General features: G+C 40.5%; 1 protein-coding gene across 1 annotated transcript in view; it reads right to left on the reverse strand.

Annotated features, from left to right (window-relative positions):
* Window positions 1–1,941: 1,941 nt before the first annotated feature.
* Window positions 1,942–11,317, reverse strand: part of ARL6IP5 (ADP ribosylation factor like GTPase 6 interacting protein 5) — a 22,321-nt gene continuing 12,945 nt past the window's right edge. The window contains exons 2-3 of the mRNA XM_023200218.2: window positions 5,971–6,188; window positions 1,942–3,536 (exon numbers count right to left, since the gene is read on the reverse strand). Of these exons, the coding sequence (XP_023055986.1) occupies window positions 3,364–3,536; window positions 5,971–6,188 (391 nt within the window). The 3' untranslated portion in view covers window positions 1,942–3,363. The remainder of the gene's footprint in view (window positions 3,537–5,970; window positions 6,189–11,317) is intronic.

Here is an 11,317-nt window from a genome sequence, read left to right on the forward strand (position 1 = left end):
TGAGGAGGACGGATCACCAGAGGTCAGGAGTTTGAGACCAGAATGGTCAACATGGTGAAACCCCGTCTCTACTGAAAATACAAAAATTAACTGGGCATGATGGCAGGCACCTGTAATCCCAGCTACTCGGGAGGCTGAGGCAAGAGAATTGCTTGAACTGGGGAGGCAGAGGTTGCACTGAGCCGAGATTGCGTCACTGTACTCCAGCCTGGGCAACAGAGTGATACTCCATCTCAAAAATAAAAAATAAAAAGCTTTGGTGCCTTTTCTCTCTCCTTTACCTGAGTGAATAATTGGCACCTGCTTTCTTTCTCCTTTTATGGTATCATAAGTGGCATGTATCAAACAAAACAGGGTAGGGGAGAACAGGTCTAACAGGGACAAACTTAAAAACAACACATTATTTGGAAAGACAAGCCATGGGAAAGAAATATGGTGTTTCTACTTTTTTAAAAGATAATTTAGTATGTACAAAAATATCCAAATTTAAGTATAGTTTTCAATGGCTGATAGTTTTGTTTTCTCATCCTTTAATTAGAAAACATCCTTGCATACAAAGCAGGATAGCTAAGAAAGCGCTGTAACAAACAAAACTTTTTTTTTTTTTTTTTTTTTTGAGACGGGGTCTCGCTCTGTTGCCCGGGCTGGAGTGCAGTGGCCGGATCTCAGCTCACTGCAAGCTCTGCCTCCCGGGTTTACGCCATTCTCCTGCCTCAGCCTCCCGAATAGCTGGGACTACAGACGCCCACCACCTCGCCCGGCTAGTTTTTTGTATTTTTTTTTTTAGTAGAGACGGGGTTTCACCGTGTTAGCCAGGATGGTCTCGATCTCCTGACCTCGTGATCCGCCTGTCTCAGCCTCCCAAAGTGCTGGGATTACAGGCTTGAGCCACCGCACCCGGCAAACAAAACTTTTAAGGGTCTAGCACATACTACATTTAAGAGGCTAAACTCTGATAGGGCAAAGCACTTTAAACACAATTAAAAGCTTAATGTAAATTAGTAGTTGAAATTCTAGGCCGGCGTGGTGGGTCATGCCTGTAATCCCAGCACTTTAGGAGGCCGAGGTGGGTGAATCATGTGAGGTCAGGAGTTCAAGACCAGCCTGACCAACATGGTGAAACCCCGTTTCTACTTAAAAAAAAAAAAAAAAAAATTAGCCAGTCATGGTAGCTCATGCCTGTAATCCCAGCTACTTAGGAGGCTGAGGCAGGAGAATCGCCTAAACACGGGAGGCAGAGGTTGCAGTGAGCTGAGACTGTGCCATTGCGCTCCAGCCTGGGCAACAAGAGTGAAACCTCATCTCAAAAAAAAACCAAAAAAACAAAAAAAATTCTAGAACACCCCTCTGCATTTGTTTTATAGCCACCGTATTAATAAAGTCAGGAATTTCAAAATGTGCTGTAAGAGGGTTTTTATCTTAGATATACAAGAAGAAAAGATCCAATTTCATAGCTTATGGCCTCAATACACAGGTTTTGCCAAAAGAGGTGAAGCAGTTCACATTATGCTTTTTCTACCACCCAAGCCTAAAGATCTTAGTTGCAGATTTTTAACTTGTTTTTCAAATGTAATCATCATTTACAACATTTATATGTTATATTTTTCTATTATTACCTTTCTAGAATTGACCACTGGCCATGAGTAATTACAAGTATCTTTTTTTTTGTTTCTCCAAATTTATTGTATTTTGTCAGCAGAATTCACCTTGTAGAAAATGGAAGGGGCTAACATGTATATAATACTCATGTCAGGCTTAAAAATAGGATCCCACTAGAATTGTTTTATTCTGGCTGCAAGTTAATAAGGTATTCAAGCTTTACTAAACAGTATTTGAAACAGGTAAAGTTTGCTATGTAGAACATCTTCACTGTTCATAGGGTCGTCGCCAGGTTTCTCAGGTATTTAAGACAGATGTGCATTAAATAAAGTCTCACCAAAAAAACCTTTAATCAATTTTATTCTTCATATTTGGGTAAGGGTACAGATTCTAGACCGTATCTGTAAAGTCATGGTGATATCACTGTGCTAAAGATCATGGCTATAGGTTGGCTGAGAATTTAAAATGCAAGAAAAATCAGAAGCAGCATATCATTGCTTCTTATTCCAGGACATACAGAGAGTTTCTTCAGTAAGTACCACTCCAGTTGTCTTCACAATTTAATGCAACGGAAACCTAAATGTTTCTACTTCATCTATGAAATCATTCAATTGGCAGGCAAAACATTTTTATCACCTATTTATAAAAACATGAGAAAGGGAGGAAAAGTAATAGAATGTATAAACTCATGCTATCATAATTCTAATGTCTAGCTATAAAGGCATATGGTTGTAACAATTGCTGTCTAAAATTTTTATTAGCTGCAGTAGCTGCATTCCATTTTCATTACCATTTTTTAAAGTCTTTTTGCTTGGTCATCTAAAGACGTTTTTCAAATTTCAAAAGATCAGTTATTATTGTCCTCTTTGTGTCTCTAAGGAATTAATAAAATGCACGTTCATTTCCTTCTTTCTAAATGTTCCAGTTAAACACTAAACAATACAAAAATGGGAAACATTTTCTTGGACCATTTTTTTTTTTTTTTCACTGTAACAACAAAAGATGTGCAAGGTAAATAGAACTCAAGTTTTGTTTTATTTTTTGTCTGTTTGTTTTTTAACAAGTCTGTCCAGAATAATACAGGTTACATAGCTGGAACCATCTTAAGGAAAATGACATTAAGTTTGCAACAGATACCAGCTAGTGAAAACACATTACTAGCATTTCAAAAATTTACAAAAATGTAACAAAATATCCTAAACAGCTATCTTTATATTTGTAAACGAAGTATAAACAGCTGGCTTAACCAGTTTCCACTGCACATCAAACAGGTGGCAAAGTGATAGAGATCATCTTTGATTTTTAAAGGAGAATAATAAAAACTAATTTATATCCCACACATTACAATTCTAGGGGATTAGGAGCAGGCTAACACATGATGTCATCTACTTTAATAGCCTTTTCATTTACTTGTATGGTCTTGATACTTTACAATTTTTTTATTCCTGTAACAGTATTGTTGCTGTAAAAGCCATAATTTTTTTGATTTCCTTAAAGAAATCGTGCGATCCATTTCCCATTAGATTTCATAAACACACGTGAAACTTCAGATACAATAGGAAGGTGGTGGTTTTCTTTCAGTTTCTGAGGCCTTCTCTCTGAAACATCAGAGCTGATAATAGTTCGGCCTATACATGCATGCTGCCATAGATAATTGGGTGGTACGTGCACCTCCTATTTCAAAAACACAAGCAGAAAGTAGGTCTGGACAAGGGCAAACTGCAACTCAATTTCTGCTGTGACCCTATCTCAGGTAAGTTATGTTTATTCCTTCACTTTGCTGATATAGTCAGTGAGTCTGTTGATGCCTTCTTCCTGCTGTTCTAGGGCATCCAGGACAATGCCCATCGGTGTCCTCTTCAAACCTATTCCTTCCATTTTATTCTCCAGTTTGTTCTTGAGGTTCCGGAGTCTCAACGATGCATGGATAAACATCACTGCAGAGAAGTGACACCTGGTTAACACCAAAGCAATAATTCTCTTTTGCCACATCAATATTACACTCCCTCTCTTCACACTATTAGTAAACTGCCTTAGTTAGCTACAGTCCAGTCTGCTTCTCTAATTGATCCAAGCCTTCAAATGGCTCCTTGGACTTTATGTAAAGCTCTTCATCAAGTCATACATAGTTTTTTTTTTTTTGTTTTTGTTTTCCCTGCATTAAAGGAAAATGCTGTATTCAACAGGAAGGACCATTATCTGGAAGCCATACCCTTTCCTTCATGCACTGACATCATCACCTTGCAGATGCTACTTAAATGTCCTGAAATTCAGAGTGAATCAATGGGATTCTATCCTACCTAAAAATCAACTTACCTGAGGCTTTCCAGAAAATAACTCTTGCTCAATTCAGGGGTTTTCTGTATCTTGTTCCCTGCAGGAGCATGTGAGTAAAGTCCACTTGCAAAGTGCCTCCCAGAGGCTTTACCCAAAGTGTTGGGTATAGAATTCTAGATGTAAAAATCTAAGAGCTTTACAGAGTTTGTATAGCCCATTGTTCCCCAGATTTGCTTATTTTACCACAGATTCCCTGTCCCCTTTCCTGGACCTCCTCTACCTGAGCCTTAAAGAGACAGGCCTGGGAATCTGTATTTTAAACAGGTAACCCTCTCTCCATATGATCTATACCAGTGGTTTTACAACTTCCATGTACATTCAAATCACCTGGAGAGACTGTTAAATAGGCAAATTCCTGGTCTCCACCACCCCAAATTCAGACTATTACAACTGAGGGAAGGCTCCAGAATTCATTATTTTAATAATGACTCTGGATGATTCTGATGTAGGTGGATCTTGGACCCTCATTTTGAAAAATACTGATGTGGATTCATCTGGAGGATCTAGAAATAGTTGAGGAGCTTTCTAAAAACATAACATCGTTGGGTACCACTGTTGACCCACAAAATAAAGATGTGGCTGGGAAATTTATATTTTTAAAAAGTATCCTGGATGAGCCTCACAATTATCAGTTTGGGAATCACTTATTAGATAAGTGATTAGATTATTAGATTAGATAATCTCCTTACTTTAGAGATGAGTGAGCTACAGCCCATATAGGATGACTGGTCCAAGTCACATGCTGGTTTCCAGCAGGTCTAAGAATAGAAATCAGGACTCTTAACTGTCTACCTCTGATACATTTCATTACACTGGCCTATCTCAGAGTCTGATGTGGAAAGGTATTAAAATTAGCAAGCTGTTTGATTAAATAGTATCATTGAAATACTAAGCCTATAGCACCTACAGAAAACCTGAAGAAAATTCCAAAAATGTTTGAATTTGTTGGCTCAGATATTTTATCCAATAGGGTATGGGATGTATCCATAAATATTCTGGACTTAATCTAACAAAGTCCTAAACAAGCAAATAATTTCATTTAGTGGAATAAACGCACATGTCAAATGTTATTGAAAGTTAAAGGGATGTGCCTGTCACTTAATACACTAGAATTTTAATCAGATTTCTGCTGATTAGGCTGGGATTTTATTTCTTTTCTATTTCAGGCTTCAAGTGTTTGGACTCTTAGTAAATAATTCATGTAAAACTTAGAGAATATCTAGATCTCCTCACCAGAATCTGAGTATTTAGTACCTATATTCTGAGCCAATTATTCCTATAGACTTACCAAACTTTTAACACTAGTTATGATCTCCTGAGCGAGTGGAGAATAAATAGTTTACTTCCAAATAATAAATACATTCATTTCTGTATCAGGACAATAGGAATGGCACTTAAAAATTGACAATAGACTCTCGTATTAGACAAATCTGGGGTCTAGTGCAGGTTATGCCACATTCCTGCTGTATGACCTGGGATTTGTCTTTGTTCTGTTTACTGTTTGTCCCCATAAGAATGTATGAAAAACGGCTGGGCAAAGTGGCTCATGCCTGTAATCCCGGCACTTGGGGAGTCCGAGGCAGCTAGATCACTCGAGCTTGGGAGTTCAAGATCAGCCGGGGCAACATAGTAAAACCCCCGTCTCTACCAAAAACACAAAAAATTAGCTGGATATGTGCATGTGGTCCCAGCTGTTCAGGAGGAAGAGGTTGCAGTAAGCTGAGATAACACCACAGCATGGGTGACAGAGTAGACCCCATCACAACAACAACAACAACAAAATGTATGACAGATAGCAGATGCCCCAACAAATACTTGGGGAATTAATGAACTATGAGGCCTTGACCTCATAGTTCTTGACCTCAGTTCTATGTTATCTGGGTCTAGTTGGATAACAAGTAGAAAGCTGTTTTAGAAAATTCTGACACTTTTGCTGACATGCCAACACACATAAGAAACAGGTTATGGAATTCCCGTTGGATAATTGCTCCTACATTTTTTTTATGATGCAAGAAAAAACTCAAGTTCACTTACACAGCAAAGGAAAAGTAATGCCAAACACAAAGACCATGACACCTCCAAACATGGATATAAGGAAATAACTCGCCAACATGACCACCATAACGAACGTCGTGGGGTAGCGCTTCTTCAGCCGGCGAAGGGCGTCCTTATTGTGGGCTGCCCACACAAACCCTGTGAACACCAGCACCACCACGATTCCTCCCAGGATCATGTTGAAGGGACTCAGAAACCTGAAATATGAGGAAGAAAGAATGAGGGGTGACTAGTTCAGCAATAGAAGTAGCAAAAGGAGAAAGAGGAGTAAAAACAATTACTGAGAACTTACTAATACTTTAATACTTTAACCCGAATTGTCTCATTTGATTTCTCATAATCTTATAAAGGAGATACTATTAGTTCATTTCTCAAATGAAGAAACTAAGGCACAGAGGTTAGAAAATGGTGGGGAAGTCCAGGAATGGTAGTTCACACCTGTAATCCCAGTACTTTGGGAGGCCGAGGTGGGAGGATCACTTGACGCCAGGAGTTCAAGACCAACCCAGGCAATACGGCAAAACCCCATCTCCACAAAAATATGAAAATTAGCCAGGTGTGGTGGCACACACCTGTGCTCCCAGCTACTCAGGAGGCTGAGGTGGGAGGATCGCTTGAACCTCGGAAGCTGAGGTTGCAGTGAGCCAAGATTCCACCACTGCACTCCAGATTGGTTGACAGAGTGAGACCTTGTTTCAAAAAAAAAAAAAAAAAAAAAAACGATGGAACTGAGATCACACCCAAGCAGTTCCCGTCAAAGTAGTCCCTATCTCATTAGAGGTCCACAATTTTGAAGACTAAAACTTCTTTTGAAGGTACTATGTTTAGCCTCCATACATCCTGGGCTCTAGTACACAGTAGGTTGTGTTTTCTTAGCTCTAAGGGTTTATTTATATCCTCATAGAAGCTCGTGATGGATGAATGTAGAATGCAGGCCACATAATGGCCTCCATGGGCTAGATCCAGTCTACAGTCACATTTTTGTTTGCCCTGTATAGTGTTTGAAAAAACTTACTTGAAACCCATGTGTTAAAAAAAAAAAAAAAAAAAAAAAAATCCATAAAACTTGGGATTTCTTGTTCTCCTGGAACAAGAAAATCTAACAGTACTAGGCCCACTTTCCCACATGTCAACAGCTGGCTTGAGTGCCTGCTCATTCAGGCAGAATAAACGCTCCCCATTGAGCTCCAGTCCACACTGCTCTCTACTGCATCATGCACACAGAGGCCCAAAGTGAGGTGCTATTAATCATTCTTTTCCTTTTTCTTTTTCTTTTTCTTTTTTGTAATTTGAGACAGAGTCTTGTTCTGTTGCCCAGGCTGGAGTGCAGTGGCGCGATCTTGGCTCACTGCAACCTCCGCCTCCCGGGTTCAAGCCATTCTTGTGCCTCAGCCTCCCGAGTAACTGGGATTACAGGCACATGCCACCATGCCCCGCTAATTTTTTGTATTTTCAGTACAGGTAGGTTTTTGCCATGTTGGCAGGCCAGTCTCGAACTCCTAGCATCAAGTGATCCGCCCACCTTGGCCTCCCAAAGTGCTAGGATTACAGGCATGAGTCACACCATGCCAGGTCTAATCACTGTTTTTCTAATAGCTGGCCTGAATCACTGTCTTACATAATCTGCCTACCCCATGGAGGCATTTATGATTCCTCACATAGAGAGTTCATTATAAGTGTTTTTAAATGCCCAAAGTATCATTAGATGAGTTATCAATGCAGATTTTCAAGCACACAGTTCCAGATTCATTCTTATATAAGCCAAATGTTTAGTATGTGATAGCAATTACACTACTATTGATAATGGAGGAAACACATTATGCAGAAGAAATTTGTGCCGGGCATGGTGGCACACACCTGTAATCCTAGCACTTTGGGAGGCCTAGGCAGGTGGATCACCTGAGGTCAAGAGTTCAAGGCCAGCCTGGTCAACAAGGTGAAACCTCGTCTCTACTAAAAATACAAAAATTAGCTGGGCGCGGTGGTACACGCCTGTAATCCCAGCTACTTGGGAGGCTGAGGCAGGAGAATCACTTGAACTCAGAAGGCGGAGGTTGCAGTGAGCTGAGATCGCACCATTGCACTCCAGCCTGGGCAACAAGAGGGAAACTCTCTCAAAATAATAATAAGAAGAAGAAGAAGAAGAAGAAGAAGAAATTTAGATGAAGTTTTGGGCATTATAGTCGCCCACCCCAAGCCACTGTGTATACAAAACCCTTAACAAGACATCTGTGGTGGGCTGGCACATTGAGTTATTTAACTTTTTACCTTAGAGACTAATGAGGGTTTTACTTGGGAAGGACACAGAGGGTAGTGTGTTTTCCTCATGCCCTAAATAGTAACATTGCTGATTTGAAAAGAGGGATGGGGGAAGACAGGATAAGGGAAGGTGATGCCAAGAGCTTACTTTCTCTGAAATGGAAGAGATGAAGAACTCATGCTCATACTGGGATTCATATTCAGGATAAACAATTCTTTTTCAAAAATTCCTTTAAATTTTAGCTCTCTGTTTCTGCCTACTGAAACATAAAAGGAATTTTGAACATTTTTAAATTAAGAGTGAAAGCTTTTCACACCTGAATGGGTGAAATTAAGGGATAAAATCAATGTCAAACTGCTCTGAAAAGCTAAAAATTTCTATTAAGATGCACAAAGTTAAACAATGGCAAGAGTAGTTGCACTTTTTTTTTTTTTTTTTGAGATGGAGTTTCACTCGTCACCCAGGCTGGAGTACAGTGGCATGATCTCGGCTCACTGCAACCTCCGCCTCCCAGGTTCAAGCAATTCTCCTGCTTCAGCCTCCCTAGTAGCTGGGATTACAGGCACCCGCCAACACGCCCAGCTAATTTTTGTATTTTTAGTAATGATAAGGTTTCACCATGTTGGCCAGGCTGGTCTTGAACTCCTGACCTCATGTGATCCAACCCCCTCAGCCTCCCAAAGTGCTAAGATTACAGGCATGAGCCACCGTGCCCAGCCAGTTGTACATAATTTAAAACTAAGCTCTACAATAATAAGTTGCTTATTTCATTCAAAATCCTTGCAAATACACCCTTCAAGCCAATAAATCCCCTCCTCAGAATATAGTCTAAAGAATTAAACAAAAATGCAAAGATTGAGTTGTAACAGTATTGATATTAGTGGTATTTATGATCAAAAACTTTCAGAAACAACCTATATGGCCAACAATTTACTGTGGATTGTATACACAGCTATTTTTAAAACACTGAAGTGCATTTAATAATATGGGAAGACATATGTTGAGTGGGTAAAAGCAATTGTAATACATAACGCATTCTCTGTTAGGTGGATTTATCATACGAGTTAGATAGTTCAGAAGTAGAAATTTCTAGGCTGAGCGCAGTGGCTCAAGCCTGTAATCCCAGCACTTTGGGGGGCCGAGGTGGGTGGATCTTTTGAGGTCAGGGGTTTGAGACCAGCCTGGCCAACATGGTGAAACCCCACCTCTACTAAAAAATACAAAAATTAGCTGGGCCTGGGCTGGGCGCCGTGGCTCATGCCTGTAATCCCAGCACTTTGGGAGGCTGAGGCAGGCACATCACCTGAGGTCAGGGGTTCAAGACCAGCCTGGCCAACATGGTGAAACCCCGTCTCTACTAAAAATACAAAAAATTAGTTGGGCTTGGTGGTGGGAGCCTGTAATCTCAGCTACTCAGAGGCTGAGGCAGGAGAATTGCTTGAACCCGGGAGGCAGAGGTTGTAGTGAGCCGAGATGGTGCCATTGTACTCCAGCCCGGGCAACAAGAGCAAAACTCCATCTCAAAAAAAAAAAAAAAAAAAAAATAGCCAGGCATGGTGGTGGCCACCTGTAGTCCCAGTTACTTGGGAGGCTGAGGCAGGAGAATCACTTGAACCCGGGAGGCAGAGGGTGCAGAGAGCCAAGATTGCACCACTGCATTCCAGCCTGGGTGACACAGTGAGACTCTGTCTCCAAAAAAAAACAAAAACAAAAAAAAAAACAGAAGAAGTAGAAATTTCTATAATTAGTATATTATTTCATAATCAGAAATAAAATGAATGTATAAAAAAAGGAAATACAAAAATATAAAAGCAGCTGCTCTCCAACCCACAACCCCCGCTTGGCACAGGCCAACCACAAAAGTCCATCTCTACTTGTCCTATCTTGCCAACAACATTAATGGAATTTCAATTCATGAACCACAGCAAAGCTGTTCCTTCTCCAATCCAAACCCTGGTTTTCTGCTCATCCTCCAGATCCTCTTGTGCCAGTCTGTAGCACCCCAGTGCCCCAAGCTTCCCCAAAACCCAGCACATGTGCCATTCTGTCTGTCCGATTCCCCCCTCCTCTTGGTTCTGTGCTATCTGGGTCTATCTACTTGGCCTCTCTGCACTTTTCTTTCTTCCTATTTGATTTTATCTGGATTATTCCCTGTCTTCTGAGATAACTCCAGAATTGGTCTGGGAAAGACAAAAATTTCCTTATATGACTGAGGAAGGAAAGAATCTAATGAGTCAAAACCACAATCCCCTTCAGCAGGTTGTAGAGAGTGGAGAGTGAATAAAGAGGCCTTGAAACTCTTATAGGTTAATATAACTAATTCCCAGACCACAAAAGATTCTAGGCCAGTGTGGTAGCCCATGTCTGTAATCCCAGCACTCTGGGAAGCCGAGGTGGCAGATGGATTGCTTGAGCCCAGGAGTTTGAGACCATCTTAGGCAACAGGGCAAAACCCCATCTCTCCAAAAAAAAAAATAATAATAATAATAACACCCCACAAAAAGTAGCCAGGTGTGGTGGCACACACCTATAGTCCCCACTACTTGGTAAGCTGAGGTAGGAGGATCACCTGAGCTCAGGAGGTCAAGGCTGCAGTGAGCTGTGATTGTGCCACTACACTGCAGCCTGGGTAACAGAGTGAGACCCTGTCTCAATTAAAAAATACAAAGATACTTAGAGAAATTGAGAAATTGTACCAAAGACTACATTATAGTAGGATAAGGGGAGTTTATTTCCATTTGCTTATTTTTATTTTCATATTTTTTTCAATGGCCATGTATTCCTTGATGAATAAAAAAAACCCCTGATATTTAAAAATGAACAAATGAAATTGGGGAAAGGCTCCTGAATGTAAAAAACCCTTTTACAAATCCTTGACATTGACCTATAACCTACTCAAATATTTCTTCTGAGCCATAAAGAAAAGCAAAGATCGGCCAGGCATGGTGGCTCACGCCTGTAATCCCAGCACTTTAGGAGGCCAAGGTGGGTGGATCACAAGGTCAAGAGATTGAGACCATCCTGGCTAACACGGTGAAATCCCATCTCTACTAAAAATACAAAAAA

This window comes from Piliocolobus tephrosceles, chromosome 2 (genome assembly GCF_002776525.5).
Source record: "Piliocolobus tephrosceles isolate RC106 chromosome 2, ASM277652v3, whole genome shotgun sequence".
NCBI lineage: Eukaryota > Metazoa > Chordata > Mammalia > Primates > Cercopithecidae > Piliocolobus > Piliocolobus tephrosceles.